At 38.4% G+C, this 18,795-nt stretch overlaps 1 protein-coding gene and 2 long non-coding RNA genes across 4 annotated transcripts in view; 1 reads left to right on the top strand and 2 right to left on the bottom strand.

Annotated features, from left to right (window-relative positions):
* LOC122213325 overlaps positions 1 to 6,187 on the bottom strand; it is a 33,634-nt gene extending 27,447 nt beyond the window's left edge. The window contains exon 1 of the long non-coding RNA XR_006199483.1: positions 5,997 to 6,187. This is a non-coding gene — a long non-coding RNA (uncharacterized LOC122213325). The remainder of the gene's footprint in view (positions 1 to 5,996) is intronic.
* Positions 1 to 18,795, top strand: part of LOC122213315 — a 219,382-nt gene that overhangs the window by 179,023 nt on the left and 21,564 nt on the right. The window lies entirely within an intron of this gene.
* Positions 7,452 to 18,795, bottom strand: part of DIAPH3 (diaphanous related formin 3) — a 504,750-nt gene continuing 493,406 nt past the window's right edge. The window contains exons 28-29 of the mRNA XM_042927440.1: positions 9,769 to 10,040; positions 7,452 to 7,652 (exon numbers count right to left, since the gene is read on the bottom strand). Coding sequence (XP_042783374.1) covers positions 9,778 to 10,040 — 263 coding nt within the window. The 3' untranslated portion in view covers positions 7,452 to 7,652; positions 9,769 to 9,777. The remainder of the gene's footprint in view (positions 7,653 to 9,768; positions 10,041 to 18,795) is intronic.

Consider the following 18,795-nt stretch of genomic DNA (forward strand, 5'->3'; position numbering starts at 1 on the left):
CATTTCCCTGATGAGTGATGTTGAGCATCTTTTCACGTGTCTGTTGGCCATCTGTAAATATTCTTAAAAAAATATCTATTCAGATCTTCTGCCTATTTTTGAAGTTGGTTTGTCCTTTTGGTGTTGAGTTATAGGAGTTCTTCATAGATTTTTGGATACTAACTCCTTATCAGATATAACATTTGCAAATATATTCTTCAATTCAGAAGGTCACCATTTTGTTTTATTGTTTTATTTCCTTCACTGTGCAGCTTTTTAGTTTGGTATAGTCTATATTGCATATTTTTGCTTTTGTTATCCTTGCTTTCCCTTTTGCTAAGGCTGATATTCAAGAAATTGCTGCCTATTTTCTTTTAAGAGTTTTATGGTTTGGGTCTCACATTTAGGTCTCTAATACATTTGAGTTTATTTTTATATAAGGTGTAAGAAAGTGGTCCAGTTTTAATCTTTTGCATGTAGCTGTTCTGTTTTCCCAGCAGCACTGTTTATTGAAAAAATTGTCTTTCCTCATGTATATTTGCGCCTCCTTTGTCATAGATTAATTGACCCCATAAGTGTGGATTTATTTATGGATTCTCTATTCTGTTCTAGTTCTGCATCAGGCTCTGTGCTGACAGCTCCGAGCCTGGAGCCTACTTTGGATTCTGTGTCTCCCTCTCTCTCTGCCCGTCCTCCACTCGCACTCTCTGTCTCTCTCTCAGAAAAAAAAAAAAAAAAAAAGATTGCTTTGGCTATTTGGGGTTTTTTTTGGTTCCACACAAATTTTAGGAGTATCTGTTCTGGTTTTGTGAAAAATACTATTCATATTTTGATAGGGATTGGATTGAATCTGTAAGTTGCTATGGGTACTATGGACATTTTGACAATATTCTTCCATTTTATTTATTTTTTTAATTTTCTTTTAAATATTTATTTATTTTTGGGAGACAGAGAGACAGAGTACAAGCAGAGAGAGAGAGAGACAGAATCTGAAGCAGGCTCCAGGCTCCGAGCTGTCAGCACAGAGCCCTACGCGGGGCTCAAATCCATGAAGTGCAGATCATGACCTGGGTTGAAGTTGAACACTTAATCGACTGAGCCATCCAGGCACCCCATAATTCTTCCATTTTATAAGCATGATGTATCTTTCAATTTGTATTGTCTTCAATTTCTTTTATAAGTGTCTTATAGTTTTTAAAGTATAAGTCTGTTCTCTTTGGTCAAATTTATTCTTAGGTATTTTATTTGTTTTGTGCAATTGTAAATGAGATTTTAAAAAATTTCTCTCTTTTGTTATTAGTGTATAGAAATGCAAAATATTTCTGTATGTTGATTTTGTATCCTACAACTCTACTGAATTCATTTATTCTAATAGTTTTTTTTTTTTTATAGTCTTTAGGGTTTCTATGTATGTATCATGTCATTTGCAAAAAGTAAGAGTTTAATTTTTTTCTTACCACTTTGGACACTTGTATTTCTCTTTGTCTGATTGCTGGGCTAGGACTTCCAGTACTATGCTGAATGAGAGTGGTGAGAGTGGACCGCCTTGTCTTAACCCTGATTTTAGGGAAAATTTTTCAGCTCTTCCCCATTGAATATGATGTTAGCTGTGGGTTTGTATATATATAGCCTTTATTGTGTTACCACTAAAACTACTTATTGAGTTTTTATTATGAGTGGATGTTGTAGTTTGTTAACTGCTTTTTCCTGCATCTATTGAGATGATTATATGGTTATCTTTCTTGTTGTTAATGTGATGTATCACACTGATTTGCAAATATTGAACCATTCTAGCATCCCTGGAATAAATCCCACTTGGTTGTGGTGAATGTTAATGTACTGTTGAATTTGGTTTGCAAAAATTTTGTTGAGGATTTATGCATCTATGTTCACCAGAGATATTGGCCTATAGTGCTCTTTTTATGCAATGTCTTTGTCTGGTTTGGAGATCAGGGTGTTGATGGCCTCATAGAATGAATTTGGAATCACTTCTTCCTCTTCTTATAGTTCAAGAAGAGTAGGGCATCAATCATCTTTAAATGTTTGGTAGGATTCACCTGGGAAGTCATCTGGTCCTGAACTTTTTTTTGTCGGGAGTTTTTTGATTACTGATTCAATCTCATTACTAATAATTATTTGTTCAGACTTTCTATTTCTTCTTCAATCTTAGAAATTATTTCCAGGAATTTGTCCATTTATTCTGGGTTGTCCAATTTGTTGGTATGTAATTTTTCATAGTAGTCTCATGATTCTTTGAGTTCTGTGATGTTGGTTGTAGTTTGGTTTTGTTTATTTGAGTTGATTGTACTGCTCTTTCATTTCTGATTTTGAGTTCTTTCTTTTTTTTTTTTTTTCTTGATGCATTTGGCTAAAGGTTTAATTAATTTTGTTTATTTTTCAAAGAACCAGCTCTTAGTTTTATTGATCTTTTCTATTGTTTTTTAGTCTCTATTTCATTTATTTCCATGCTGATCTGTATTATTGCCTTTCTTCTACTAACTTTGGGCTTCATTTGTTCTTTTCCTAGTTTGTTTAGGTGTAAGGTTAGGTTGCTTGAAATTTTTCATGCTTTGGGAGGTCGCCTGTGTACCTATAAACTTCCCTCTTAGCACTGCTTTTTCTCCATCTCAAAGATTTTGGTCCACTGTGTTTCCATTTTCATTTTTCTCTATGTATTTTTTTTATTTCCTCTTGATTTCTTGGTTGATCTATTGGTTGTTTAGTAGCATTTTGTTTAGCCTTCATGTGTTTGTTTTTTTCCAGTTTTATTTCTTCTAATGAATTTGTAGTTACATACATCATGGTCAGAAAAGATACTTGATATGATTTTAATCTTCTTAAATTTATTAGACTGTTTTTGTGGCCTAACATGTGATCTATCCTGGACAGTGTTCCATGTGTACCTGAAAAGAATGTGTATTCTCTGGATTTTGAATGAAATATTTTGTATATATCATCTGTGAAGTCCATCTTGTCTAATATGTCCTTTAAAGACATTTTCATTATTGATATTTTGGCCTGGATGATCTGTCCATTGATGTAAGAGAGGGGTATGTGTGTCAAAGATTCCTACTATTGTATTACTGGCAAGATCTCCCTTTTTATCTGTTAATATTTGCTTTACATATTTAGGTGCTCCTATTTTGGGTGTATGGATATTTACAATTGTTACATTCTTTTGTTGGGTTGATCCCTTTTATTATTATGTAATACCCTTCTTTATCTCTTGCTAAGGTTTTTTGTTTTAAAGTCTCTTTTGTCTGATAAAATATTGCTACCCCAGCTTTCCCCACCCCCCCCCCCCCACTTCCATTTGCATGGAATCTTTTTCATCTCTCACTTTTAGTCTGTATATGCCCATAGATCTGAAGTGAGTCTCTTATAAACAGCTCTAGACGGGTCTTATTTTTTATCCATTTAGTCATCCATTTAGTCTTTTGATTGAAACATGCCATCTATTACATTTAAAATAATTGATAGATATATACTGTCATTTTGTTACTTATTTTCTGGTTGTTTTTGTAGTTCTCCTCTGTTCCTTTCTTCTTGTTGTCTTTTCCTGTGGTTTGATTACTTTCTGTAGTGTTATGCTTAAATTCATTCTCTTTATTTTTTGTGTATCTATTTTAAGGTTTTGGTTTGTGGTTACCAAAGAGTTCATACATAAAATCTTGTGGTGCCTGGCTGGCTCAGCTGGTAGAGCATGGGACTCTTGATCTTGGGGTTGTGAGTTCAAGCCCCACATTGAGCTTAGAGCTTACTTTAAAAAAATTAAAAAAAAAAAAAAAGGTCATATATAAAATCTTATGTATATAGCAGTCTATATTAAGTAAATGGTCACTTAAATTTGAACACATTATAAAGGCACTACATTTTTACTTCCCCCATGTATAGATTTTATGTGTACAATGTATTTTACATCTTTTTATTTTATGTATCCTTAATTGTAGATGTATTTGACCTTTAATTATTATAGATACAATTGATTTTACTACCTTGTCTTTTAACCTTCATGCTAGCTTTATAGGTGATTGATCTATCTTTGCTATGTTTGCTTTTATCAGTGAATTGTTTCCCTTTCACAATTTTCTTACTTCTAGTAATGTTCTTTTCTTTTCTACTTAAAGAAGTAACTTTAACATTTTTTGTAAAGCCAGTTTATTATTGATGACCTCCTTTAACTTTTGTTTGCCTGGGAAACTCTCTCTTACTCAATACTGAATGAAAACCTTGCCAGGTAGAATATTCTTGGTTGTTTTTTTCTTTCTGGTACTTTGAACATATCATGCCACTCCCTCTTGCCTGCAAAGTTTCAGTTAAACCAATTGATAGCTTTGTGGATTTTTCCCTTGTATGAAATTATTTCCTTTTCTCTTGTTGTTTTTAAGGTTATCTTTAATTTTTGATAACTTAATTATTATGTCTTGGTGTAGACTTCTTTGAGTTCATCTTGTTTGGAGCTCTCTGTGCTTCCTGAAGCACAGGAAGCTTCCTGAAGCACATGCTTCCTGAAGCATGTTTGTTTCCTTTCCTAGGTTAGGGAAGTTTGCAGCTATTTTTTCAAATAAGTTTTCTGCCCCTATTCCTCTTCTCCTTGTGGGATACCTATAATGCTAATCTTAGAGCACTTGATAGTGTATAAGTAGTCTCTTAACATATTTTTTCATCCTTTTCACTGTTCAGTTTAGATGATGTCTACCACATCACTGACCTGTCCTTCGGTATCCTCTGATTTGCTGTGGGTTGCCTTGTATTTTTCATTTCAGCTACTAATTTTTTGCCTCTGATTCCTTTCTTACTTCCTATCTTTTTGAAGTTTTCACTTAATTCATCCCTCTTCTCTCAAGTCTGGTGAGTATCTCTGTGATCATTACTTTGAATTCTTTATTAGGTAGATGGCTTATCTTTGTTTAGTTCTTTCTCAGAGGTTTTGTCTTATTCCTTTGTTTGGAACATATTTCTGTGTCTCATTTGTCTGGCTCTCTGTGTTTGTTTGTATGTATTATGTATATCAGCTGTATCTCCTGGTCTTGCAAGGAGTGGTCTTGTGTAACAAAGTGTCTGTGGACCCAGTAGATAATCCCTCTGGTCATCAGAACCAGGCTCTTCAGGGGTGTCTCTTATGTGGGCTGTGTGGCCTTCCTTTCATGACTGGGCCATGACTACTGTAGGTGCCCTGGTGAGTGGGGCTCACCCCCAGCCCAGCTGACTGCAATGACCAGCTGTAACTACTGCAGGCACCCTGTTGGACAGGGGTAGCCCTCAGTGTAGACGACTGAGAGGCCTGGATGCAGCTGTTGGTGTGCTGGTTGGTGGGACTGGCTCCTTACTTTCCTGGGGCAGGAGCTGCTTTGGAGGGGTGCTGCTTCTGGCTTGGGCTGTTTATCAGTGTGATGGGTGGTAGTTGCTTTTGGGGAACACCATTCCTAAGCAAGGCTGCTAGCTGGGTACGGTGAGGCAGAAACTGTTTCGGAGAAGGGCCTGCCAGGGCGGTTGATCGGGGTAAGGTTTGGTCCACAGGGGAATGTGGAGACTGGAGAGTATTAGGGCTGCTCTTTCCACTGTCAGGCTGCTAGGCTGAAGGAGGACAGGAATAAAAAAAAAAAAAAAAAAAAAAAAAAGACACCCATCTGTCTAGCACATGACCGAAAATTAGCCAATAAATTTCTTTGAGGAATAACCCAAGAACTTCTCAAATTGCTGCCCCTGTGCTGGGTTTTAGAGTGCATGATAGAGTACCCTGACTCTTTAAGAGCAGATTTTCAGTTTCCTACAGCCCTCAGGCTGTCCCAGAGTTAAGCCTTGCTGATTTTCAAAGCCAGAAATTAGGAGGGCTCCTCTTCCTAGTTCAGACCCTCATGGGGGTGGTGGGGGTGGGTGAAGTGGGAGGTATGTGTCCCTGATGTGGGATTTGATCCCTCTGCTCCTCAGGAAGGCCCTCCTGCCTGTGGGTCCATGTGCTGGCGGCAGGGGGGGGGGGGGAGAGGGGTTGGTTCACAACTGTGTCTCTGCCTCACCTGCCCTTCTCAGTGTCGCTCTTCATGTCTTTGGCTGTGGAATAGCTATTCCACTAGGCTCAGGTTGTTCTCAGAGTGAGTCGCACCATATGTAGTTGTAGCCTTGATGCTTCTGTAGGAGGAGGTGAGTTCAGCGCCCTCCTACTCTGCCATCTTTCCAAATCCCAAGACACCGTCTCCTTGTACCCATTCTCAAAGGCAAAGGTCTGTTTAGGAATAATGAACTTTTATGGGGAGATTTGGATTCAATTTTGAAATACCATCCAGACTTTGTGGTTCTTTGGCAACTTCATGTGTTTTGCTAAAGAGTAGCTCTTAGAGCAAAATGACTTAACAGTTTGGCCCCAGGACATATTTTAAGAACACTCAGGCCTGGCAAGGACATAGAAGAGCTACTTTTAACAACTGACTAGACAAAATTGAATATGGTTACACTGCCAGCTTACCATTCCTGGATTTCAAAAATTTTAACAATTAATATGGAGAAGAAGAACACAAATGCCACTTTTTGAGGTTCAAATTAGCAGTTTATTTATTAGGACCTATTACTTTCCAAAAGTTACATAGTCTGTACAAAAAGTTGGCACAAAAGTAACCTCGAAATGTGCTCCTGGCCCACCTGTGCTTAACCATAAAGGAGGGTTTTGTTTTTAACTAGGAAACTCAGATCCACATTGGATTGTATTTTAAAATAAGAACGGATCAACCCAGGCAATAATCATTTGTGGCTAACCTAACATTTTAAAGTCATTACTGAGTCCTCTTTTTGACTAAATAGTGTGGTAATAACTAGAGTTTTGGAGAAACTTGGTATAAATAATTGCATTTTCTAGATTTACCAGAAAATGTATGCCATAAATTATTGAACCATCTACTTCCTCATATAAACTTTGATACATTTTGTTTAAATATCTAAATGTTAACAAAGGACATACATGCATATAGAGTGGTCCCTCCATGCCTTCATTTCTGGTTTAACTTTCCATGGTTTCCGTTACCTGTGCTCAGCCATAGTCTGGAAGCAGATAATCCTCAGTCTGACATACTGTCAGAAGGTTATAGTAGCTTAAAACTACACCTGCAATGTTCACCTCACCTCCTTTCATCACGGAGGCATTTTATCATCTCCCGTCATCACAAAAAGGAGGAGTATAGTACATGAAGGTATTCTGATAGAAGCTACATTCATTCATATAGCCTTTTATTATAGTGTATGGTTACAATTATTCTATTTTAGTATTAGTATTGCTGTTCATCTCTTACTGTGCCTAATTAGACATTAAACTTCGTATAGGAAGAAGCATAGTCTATTTAGGGTTTGGTACTACTTGCAATTTCAGGCATCCCCTGGGGAGGATGTCTTTGAATGAATCCCCTGAGGATAAGGCAGTGGTGGGGGGAGGGGGGCTGCTGTATGATTGGATTGCCTCCCTTATTTATAAATCACTTCAAATATCAAATATATGGGAAAACTTGTTAGCAGCAGGTCTTTGCTTTTGGACAACTCGTTGTATTTGAGTGCTTACTTGTCTGTGTGTTTTTGCCAAATTCTTTACGCTGACCTGAGAGGGGGTGGGAACCCAGTTGGGGTTTGTCACTAGCCTGGATGAACATCCTTGTCAAGGGTGCTGAGCTGTGTTTTGGCTTCACATTTACCTGCAAATTCAAAAGAATAAACTGCTCAGAAACATGAACTTGTACCTTGATGTCTAGTTTTCATCTAAAGTTGGCTAAAGGAATAATATGGATTTAAAAACCCTAATCATACCCCCCCTGCCCATTGTTGAAGGAGCATTTATCACTGAAATTTCTGCAGCAGAAAATGAGCTGTTTCTTGGTTGGCTCTTACCTCTGTCTGCTCTTTAGGTGTGGAGAGGGAAACACAAAACATAGTCCCCTATCCAGGCCTGATCAGAACACACTCCTGCCAGGGAGGCGGAGGGAGTGGGGCCCCTGACCTGCAGGAGGCCGGCCCCTGCTGGTCCTCCCACTAGCTGGCTGTCCTTCCACTCCTGCAGACAGGTGCTGGGGGGCTGACTGCGTCTGTTTAGGACTTGCCTGCATTTCTCTGCCCTTGGGGGTCTATGTCATCTTCACTTCCCTTTACTTGCCAGGCTGCTTCTCCCTTGTGGCTGCTCCCTGGCCCCAAGTTTCCAGAGTGTTTACATGCCACCTGGTATGTCCAAACTATCTGGCTGAATTTCAGTTTTGCTTCTGAAAAGCCCAAGTGTTTGCAAAATCATGTTAAGAACTGATCGTCAGAATTCTTTTCTTTCACTTCTTTTCTTGCTGTTAGGGTCCTGTCTGCTAAAATGTGTAAATGTCCTTCACCTTTCTTCATTGTTAAGATTTGTTTTCAGGAAAATATGCATTTTGCCCTCTGAGTGCAATTTCTATTTCAGCCATACATAGGAGAACAATTTATTCCTGCATAGGCTGTGGATAACACTCTGTTCCCCAATGTCTATAAACAGGGCCTGGTTCATAGTTCTAATTAATTAACTTTATTAACTTGGAGCTGAAAGGAGGTGGCAACTTAAACAAGGAAATAAAAAGCAGTGGACCTCGCCAGACTGGTTCCACATAACTGCTTTTTAACTGAAGGTAAAAGAGCAGTCATTTATTTACTGCACATAATAAAGCAAAATAGATGCTTAGATAGACTGCATAGCACAGGCTATTTCCACAGAATATGCTAACTACAAAAACACCCAATTTTTTCATTTAGTGCGAGTAGCAAGTTTATTTTCTTTTGTATAGGATTAAGAGTTAATTCAGTGCCCCAAATGAGGGAAAATTGCAACATATGCATAGGAAACTTTCCTTGAAACACTTTAGATCTTTGTTAAACTTATTGATTGTCAGATCAAAGAGACTGTAATTTCAAGTTTGTTCACAGAAAAAAAAACAAAAAACTTCGTTACTTGGGAAGTTTCAAGATGCTACCTTCTGAGAGTCATAATAACCAAGGGGAAAAATGCTCTCGCAGTTAAGAGTTTCGGCAGCACTCTAACACCATATACATCTACTTTATACAAAAGCATGTGCATTTCACGAAGAGTGCATACATTGCTAGTACATCATTTTTGGAAATGTGCTCAACGGCCTTATAGTCTCCTGCAGGCTCTAATTAACACGAATTCAACAATGATAATAATGAGCTTACATTCATTTCCTTACAGCTCTGTTACATTCAATTTCATGTTTCTGATGTTACGTTGATAGCATGTAGATCCCAACTAAGGAGAAACTTGGGCCTATGTTAATGACATGCATGGGAAATATATATATACATATATTATACACACATATATATGTGTATGTATATAATATATATATATAGATTATACATATACACACATACCATATATACATGCATACACACACACCAAGAGTTGACATTATAATTTGATATTCATTAATGCTAAAAACAGTAAGGTAAAGATTACAGTGACTTAATAAAATGTATTCTCTTCAGGACACATTGCTGAACACATGGCTACCTACCTGTTCTCTAAAGCATTATGTATAACTTAGCCACCAAATATAGAACACATGAATACCAGGAGACAAGAAAAGCATTAAAACCCATTACAATCTTGAATAAGCCAAATCCTCAAGTACATAGAAAAAGCATTGCAATCATGTAGTTAGCTTTATTTTTCTAATATATATCATAATTTAAACTATATAAAGTCACTTATATAAAAAGCATTTTTTCAAGTGTTATAGCTTAGAGCATTGCTTTATATTTGGCTTAATCATTTTTTACCAGTTTAATTTATAAAGCTCGTAATCTTGCCAGCAGGGCTTCAACTTCGGGAACAGATTCGTTTTTAGAAACAGAGCCAAGAAGTTCCATTTCCTTTTTTCTGTTGCTTTCTACATTACAGGCTTCCTTCTTCTCAACTGCCTTGATCCTCTCTGTAGACGTATGAGTGTCTAGATTATAATTAAGCTCCTTGGCGACTGGAGTCCTCGTTGAGTTGCAATTGATATTGTAGTGTGAACGTGACCCTTCTGTCAACTGCACTTTCTGATTTTCTACAGTAAGGAAGAAAGAAACATTAAACTTATCACTGTGATAAGCAAGGACTGTGCACATTAACTTAAAATAATTATTCTCAGACAAGTCCTCTTAGATAGACTAAATTAAAATATTCAGCAGAGACAGGTAGATTGAAAATAAATACACATAGTTTAAGAAGAAACTAAAATGTAAATAGACAACCATTTCATTAGCACAAATGCCGATTTCCTTCTGGTCTCTGCTCAAATGCTATCTAAATAGAGAGGACTCTTCTGACCATACAACTGAACTAGCGCTGCCCCTTTCCATCACGCATCCTTCCTCATTTTTTCCTTCACTGAACTCCTAACCACCAGACACATCATAGATCTGTTTACTCGTCCATTCTCTGTCTCTTTACTAGAATATAAGCTCCAAGACAGCAGGGAGGTGGTTTGAAATACTGCTTTAATGTCAGTGCCTAAAATGGCTCTGGAGCAAAGTGATGCTCAATAAATATGCGCTGGGTAAAGAAATTATCTTTCTTCTTTGATGACCCAAGATATACCTTAGTTGGAATAATACCCAACTCTATGACCCAAGATATACCTTAGTTGGAATAATAATGAGAATTATTATTATTTTTTTAAAAACCAAAAAGGAAAGTTTATAATAGGACTGTAAAAAGTCAACGACTTCCCTCAAAAGAAATACTGCATTTGGGAGGCAAATTGTTAAAACTTCCTAGCAAATCTACATCATAATCTGTCAAATACACACACATATATTTATACGGACATGTATACATACACACATACATATTCTTTTATTGGTAAGTGACTGAGCCTGACGTAGAAGGCTATAAGGAGAGAGCTGCAGTAGCTAATGACTAAAAGGCTCTGGCTGATTGACTTTCGCAAGGAACACGAGATTTTCTTTTAATTAACTGACTCTCCTATTGTACAACATTATGAGTTAGCTCTCACAGACCTCAACACTTCTGAAAAACAGACACCCTCAATATTCATGTAACCTTGAACGGGGCTTGAAAATGGCTTCAACAAACTTGACATGACATTTAAAGTTTTTTGGTTATTCGCTGAGAGATGTTCCATTATCCCAATAGTAATGACTTTGGAGCACAAGCAGTCACTCATGACAGTGTGTTTTATGTGAGTGCTGAAAATTCCAACCGAAAACAGCTTGTACATTAAAAGGTGGCTGCTGAAGATATTTACTGCACTGTCATTTCCTGACCAGGGGCTTCCAGTGATGGATGAGTATTTTACACACTTTCTTGGACAATCTCAACAAATTTTAGAAGTATGATCACCTTTTAGCTGTTGGAAGAAAATAAATACAGCTTTCCTATCACCTTCTCTATCAGCTGGGCAATCGTTACTCAAAAATAAAAATCTAACAGAGCACTGATTTTCCTAGAGCTATTTATGCTTTGTAATTTATAAATTATATAGTTCTTTAATTACATAATTAAATATATAATGTACATATTGTGTTTGTAGTCAAGAGGACAGAGGACATACTATTCCTGCAGTTCCCATGATCACACAAATTTATTTATTTTTATAGTATCCACCCTCCTGTCCCAGAATGTCTGAAAACTGCATTTGTAGCTAAGTGTAAATCTTTGGTCAGCTTACGCTCCTTTCTCCAGATGTTCCTATCTTTTCTTGTCATTTGGTTTCTTGTAAACGACTCCATCATGATGATATCTCCAATGAAGTAGCTGGTATTCTGCTGCTGGGCAACTCTAGCTCCATTTTTAATGGCAAACAAGAGATTAAGTTGGCTAAAATATGGGTGTGTAATAAACACAAAATATCCCATACCTTCTCTGGCTACAATGTATCAAGCCCAATTCTATATGTGGCAAAATGAAAAAGGGGCATAGGGTTTTAGGAGAAATCTGGATTGAAATCCAAGCTTCTGCTTGGCTTTAACAATGGAATTTTTGTGTCTCAGGTTCCATGAATCAACCTTAAAGAGTAGTTGTAAATGTTAATGGAAATAACGTGGGTGACACCAATTTCAAGATACTCGTGTTTCCCTTCTATAAAAGCTTCTTAAGGGATGCACCTACCCCCCAAGGCTGACCTGTCTGAGTTTCCAGTGACCATACCAGTGAGGCTTGAAATACCATTTTATTACCAGCTTGCGTTTACATAGCACCTTTATTTATAAAGCATTTGTTGTGCTTTAAACATAACCACCCTCGTTTTATAGATTGAGAGGTAAAAGCAAAAGGAAGTTAAGTCATTTGCTTAGACTGAGTTACTGAGTAAATCAGTGGCAGAAGCCAAATGCTGTCTCTAGAGATACTAAGGCTGTCTTAAACAAATTTGAAAAGCTTTTTGCCAAGGAAAAGTGCTAAGTAATTCAAAGCTAAGTTTCATAATAATCATATCCTGTACTTATACTTCAAAATGCTTTCTGTCACATTTAATTCTCTCAACAACTTTGTACAGCAGATAGTAGACCCATGTAAACTACCTCAGAGCAGTATGTCCAAAGTCACACATATACTCCTTTGCTTTCTGGGTCTTGCTGAAATTCATGACCATGAATTTCAAGTATGACCTTAATACTACTGCAGTTCCCTAGTCCATTTACTCTTCCATTCTCCTAGACAAATATTTTACACCTTCTCCTTTCTTATCAACTGTCCAACATGTTCTCCCTCACTGCCATTTAACTCATTCATAGAAGCAATCAGAAGAGAACTCCCATAAGCTTCTGCCTACCCCTACGATCTACCTACTTCACGCACATACACTCCTTCTCTCCTTAGGATCTTCTCTGCCGCCCTCTGAGGACAAATCTTCACAGTGAACACCACATACTACTGTCAGTTGTCTATTCCCCGACATTCCCCCCTGCAGCTTGTCCTCTCTCTACCATATTGGAAACGTTACCTTCTTCATGTGATCATTCCCCTCCGCATACAAGTATGTTGTATTAAACCCAATCTTTAGAGAAAAAATATATATATTTGACTCCACAGTCTCCATTTACTACCTCAATTGTTGACTGCCTTTATAGCAAAATATCTCAACAGAATTGCCCATTCTTACTGTCTCACTTCCTCTCTTCCTATTTTTCTCTTGAACCCATTCCAATCATGCTTTTGACCCTTTCCTCTTCTGAAACAGCTCTTGTCAAGGTCACTAATAAACTGCATGTTGCTAACAGCAAGGACTGTATATCCACTTGGATATTTTGGTCCTCTTTGACTCCATCTATGCCAGATCCAAGGATGAAATGCCTAGCAGAGCCTGGGCTTCTCTTTAACTGTTTGCTCTTTGAACTTCTTCGGAGGCTTAGGTGGATAACACTGGGTGGGTCAATGCAGGCAAGAGCATTTCCACCCCTTTAAGAAAACCCCAAATATTATTTTGTTCCTGCAGCACACCCATAGGTAAGAGAAAAACCAAGCTGGCATTTAACTCCTCTGTGGTTTCAGGAGGAGAATCTTTTATGAGAAGCAACAGACAAGATGATACAAAACAGAAAGTGACCATTCCTGAAACCACCAAAGAAATAAAAAAGAAAGTGCACAAGGGCTTCTTTAAGAATGAGTTTATAGCTCGTAGATAACAACTCTTCACCCCAGCCCTCACATTTATATCCTAGTACCTCAAGAGCCTTCATGTGGGACCAGAGTTTCTTTCTTTTTGCTTTGTCCCCAGTCATGGGAGGTCCAAACTGTGGAACTGAGGGAGTCTCATCTGAAACCACAAAGCTGATAAAGTTGAGATGGAGAAGTCTCCCATCCCACTGCAACTAGAGAAAATGTTAACAGGTAGAGGAAGCCACCGAATTGGACGTTCACTTTTGTTATAATGTTGGTTCAAAGCCAGGTGTCTTTTGACATTACTATTATTTTAAAGTCTACTATTGGTGGCTTCATGTGGGCTGAACCACAGATACAAATTCCACACAAAAACATGCACTTCATTTCTACATGGTTTGCTTTGAACATCAGGGGCATGCCACAACCGTTTAATTTGGAGAGAGCTCTATATAGGTGATCAGAGACATAAAATAAATTGTAATTTGAAGCTGGTGGGCTCATATCCTTTTCCTATGAAATTAGACTGTTCCAAATACAAGATGATGCACTTGGACTCTTTCAACGAAAGACAGGGCTGGAGTATCAAGAAAAAAAAGAAGTCTTTTCTCTATCCCATCAACTCAAGTCCTTAAGAGTACACATTTTTAAACAGAAACTAAAAATATGAAAGCAAAGCAGAATGATTGCTTAACTCCCCAGAGAGAGGAAGCTTGTGCTATTATTTTATGAATCAAATCCAGGGCTTACAAGATGTTACAATTGATGTTTGTGAAGGGAAGTATGATATATCTAGGACTATGGCCAACATCCAGGGCCATTGGTGATTATAGTACAGATGGCAGGGACCAGCTGCTATTCTTAGTAGTAGGTCAGTAAGGGAGTCTAATCCACACACCTTGTTTTTATGTTTCTGTGGAAATAAACAGTGTGAGAATACATGCTATTTTCCTTTAAGACAAAACTCACTTATTTCGATATGATTCTCACCGTAAGAATTGATTCTGGAGTTCGACCATGGATTTTTTTTTTTCCCTGAAACTGAAAAGTTAAATACAGAGAACCCACTGGACTTAAACAGGAGAATAAAAGCCCTAAACTACATTTAGGGGTGGATCGCACATGACCTTTGGTGGACTACAGATTCGGAAGACAAAGAAAGCTAAACAAGCCCAAAACAAAAAACACCCACCATTCCTGAGCTAATTTTTCCATTGTTTCTCCAGTAACAGAAAAGACATGGGAAACTAGGAAAGTTGCTGACAAGAGACTGAACATAAATATGTGCAACGTGGCCTTCAAAGGAGGAAATGTTTCAGCCAACAGTTGTTATGCTGCTTATGCTGAGGCGAGGCTGAGTCCTGGCTGATGGCCCTTGGGGAAAACTCTCTCAGCTGCAGGAAATATCAGTTATGGTTTAGAAAGAGGTATTATTCACTTTAAGTCGGTATTGATCCCCCATCACATTGTGGTTCTAATGGGCACTGGCTTCTTAGAAGTGCCAACTCTCAGATGAAATATAAAATTGAGCTCCTGCCTTTTGTGGTCACTGGTGAGCCTGTGGCAGCTTTGACAGGAGGAAGAATACAAAACTCTGGTGTCCTAAATTGACTGCATCTGTTTAGTCTTCCTGAAGTTTGGTTTCTCTTCACAGTTCTTTACCTTTTGCTCCTATTACTTTGACCTACTAAGTAGCTGTTTGTTTCACCCCAGAAATGGCTTTACTTTGGTGAGAGAAAAAAATAACCCATAAATATAATTTTTAAAGCACTACTGGGTGTATATGATAGTAAAGTGTGTGACAAATATATGTTTTTAATCTATGCAATAACTGAAGTTACTGCTGGCCGCCAGCAGCCCATATCCCTGTGGTGTTTCTTACCGTTGATTTACTGATGCTATAAATAATTGTCTTCCCTTAGTTTCATTTTGCTGTTCATTTTACCTTTTGTATTGAAAACGTGTAAAAGTGACAAAAAGAGCAAAAGGGCATTTTGTATACAGTCAAAATCTTTTGGGAGTGCCAAGACACTCTTACTGAAACCGATTATGTAGAAACAAAAACAACAAAACAGTTACTCCCCCAATTCACAAAACAGACAAAGACAATGATAAATAAAGGATATCTTTGGATTGAGAAAATAATTGACACTTGTTAACAAAACATGTCCAAACTGGAGTCACTTGTGCTGAGCCACACATCAGCAAAACAAGACTTATACCTAACCTGATTGCAGTTTAAGCTTCACCTATGAATGTAGCTAAAGGTTACCAATCAATCTGGAATTTTCTGGTTAGCACTAGTGAGGTAATCTGCCCAATAGACCCTTTCTGTCCCCTTTCAAAGGAAGGAGGCCTCGCAGGAGCAGTACCCATGAACATTTCTGAGTCCTTTCTTGCCATTTCTGAGGGCTGTAAGTTCCTCTTGGTTCTGACTTCAATTCTGGTGCTGAGCTTCTGATCTAATTGGCTTTCCTGTCGGTTCGACATTGGGAGCTGCTGGTAGTTCAGGCCACAATTCTTGTTGAATTGCTGGATACCCCCAGCCCTTGTTTCTGTTCCCAAATCCACATGGGAACTGTTCGTGGCAGTCTGCAATTCCCCAGTTATGTGGAGTCCCCAGTCCCCATTTGTTGAGGTCTGCTGGTTCAGTACTTCCCCCAGCTCAAGATTCCATGGTGGGAATTAGTAGTGGGCCACACAGGGTCTTGTCCAGGCTGCAGCAACATCTTTTGGTTACTGCTGGTGTGTTAAGGTGCGCAGGTTTGTTGGTCTTGTTTTGTGTAGAGAAAAGCTATTGCTAAAGGAATCTGGGAAGCAGCTACAAAACTGTTGGACAAAAGTCTAGCATTTAAAAGCTGTTAAAGCTCTTTCCACCTAACCCAAGACTCAAGTTAGGATAAGTTAGTCATGGGACAGGTTAGATTGACCCTAGGTCACCTGCCAACCTCAATATCTACGCAATGAGGTATATGGCAAACACCACACAACCCCCAACCCAGAGGCACATCCCTTTTAAGTATTAGTTTGACTCCAAGAGACCCAAAGGCTTAGCTTAAAAAAAAAAAAAAAAAATTAAATGAGACCTTTAAATTCCAAAAAAGTTGAGTGTGTCACCTTACAGCACACCTGCTAATTTCATGTCTAAGACTATGGTTACGGAATGTATAAATATCTACGAAAGTGGCAAAATCTTACTAAAGGCAACCTAGAATTAAAATAGCCATTATGGGGAGCATCTCAATTAGACAAGATCGTTCACTTAAAAAGTACACTTGAAAGCAAGGGTTCCTGAATTAAACAGAATGGGGTACCTACTTTAATTGGTGTGCAAAAACTTCTAAAAGGCTTCAAGATTCTAAACTATTTCATTAAAAAATTTGTTGCTAAGGGCTCATGAAAAATTAAAGACATAAGAGGTACCTAAAACAAATGACGATAAAGCTGACACGACTCCTATCACTCTCCTCTACCTTTCTTTACCTGAGTACTCATGTTCTAACTCTGTCTGAACTGCCTTTCCACTCTGAAGAGACTATTAAACAGTTACCTTTACAATAAACCACCCAAGGTCCTGGGTGATCCTTCTCGGGTATCCTTAACTCCTTGGTCAACAATGAAATAAGGGTCATAATTATAGAATTCCTAAGGGGAGGATCCCCAAAAGTGTTCTGAAGAATTTAGTCATTATTAGGGCCTACAACCCCAGTCTGCCAGATCCTTATCAGCTTGTGCAAATGATGGTGGGATGGGACCTGGTAAAGTCCAAGAATGGATGTGGGAAGCAAAATGGCAAAACACTGAGGACAGTTTTTGAGATGTTTGATTTTCAGCATGGTCCCCTCATGAACCCATAGAAACTCACAAAATAGCAACAAATCTTTTAGTGTCTGAACTTACAACCGCAGCTAAACACTGTGAAAGGTCTTTGGAACACAACTGCAAACAAAAGTCGGCCACACTACTGGCCTTACAGCTACAACAGACCCAAAGCCACACACCTGAGATACTGCTTGGCTGCCCACATTACACCCTCTAGGTATCCACCATCAGAATGATGGTCCAAGGGTGAATGTTTCATTTGTAATCACCTGGACGCTGGAAAAAGAAGTGTACTCAAAGGTCCTATGCAAATTCTTAAAAAAAATTTTTTTTTTAAATATTTTTGAGAGAGAGAGTGAGAGCAGGGGAGGGCAGAGAGAGGAGACACAGAATCTGAAGCAGGCTCTAAGTTATGCAAATTTAAAAATAAATTTTTTTAAATGTTTATTTTTGAGAGAGAAAGCGTGAGCACGAGTGGAGGAGGGGCAGAGACAGAGGGAGACACAGACTCTGAAGCAGGCTTCAGGAACAGAGCTGTCAGCACAGAGCCCAGCATGGGGCTTGAACTCATGAACTGTGACATCATGACCTGAGCTGAAGTCAGGAGCTTAACTGAGCCAGCCAGGCACCCCTGGGCCATGCAAATTCTTAAATACCAACTCGAATGAAGTAGCTCTTCGGTCAGAAGCTGTTAATTGGAGCCTAATGGGAATATTTTTAAGGCCTTGTCCCCTTAACTAAAATGAAACTATGTACCCAGAAGGCAAGAAAAGCTTTCTAAAGCCCTCATAAAAGGATTAATAGGTGGATCAGTCTATGATGTCATTTTAGTTACAACCCAATTCCTTGAGGAATTAAAAGCAACTGTCCTTTGGGAGCCCAGGTGGCTCAGTTGGTTAAGCTTCAGACTCTTGCTTTTGGCTCAGGTCATGATCTCATGGTTCTTGACATCAAGCCATGCATCAGGCTCACAATGACAGCGCAGAGCCTACTCGGGGTTCTCTCTTTTTCTCTGCCTCCTGACCCCTCACTCTCTCTCTCAAATTGAATAAAAACTACTTTACAAATCTTTACAAAACCAGAAAAGCAGCTCCAGAAACAATTTAAAGCCCACCTATTCTTTTTACCAATCCCCAAACCTCCTCTATTTATCCTGAAAGACTTTTTGTAAATATTGTAAAAGTTTTGGCCCTAAAAAACAAAAGTTGGGCACAGAGGAACTTACATTCTTTCTCTGTGCCTTTGAAATGTAAATGTTCTACTTGATCCCTCCAGGAATTCTTACCTAGGTCTCTTTAAAATGCCAATTTCAGGAATAAGAACGGCTATGGTTATGGATGGTTGGGTGTAGGAAGACCCAGAATTCATCTCCGCCCTAG

The sequence above is a fragment of the Panthera leo genome, chromosome A1, assembly GCF_018350215.1.
Source record: "Panthera leo isolate Ple1 chromosome A1, P.leo_Ple1_pat1.1, whole genome shotgun sequence".
Classification (NCBI taxonomy): domain Eukaryota; kingdom Metazoa; phylum Chordata; class Mammalia; order Carnivora; family Felidae; genus Panthera; species Panthera leo.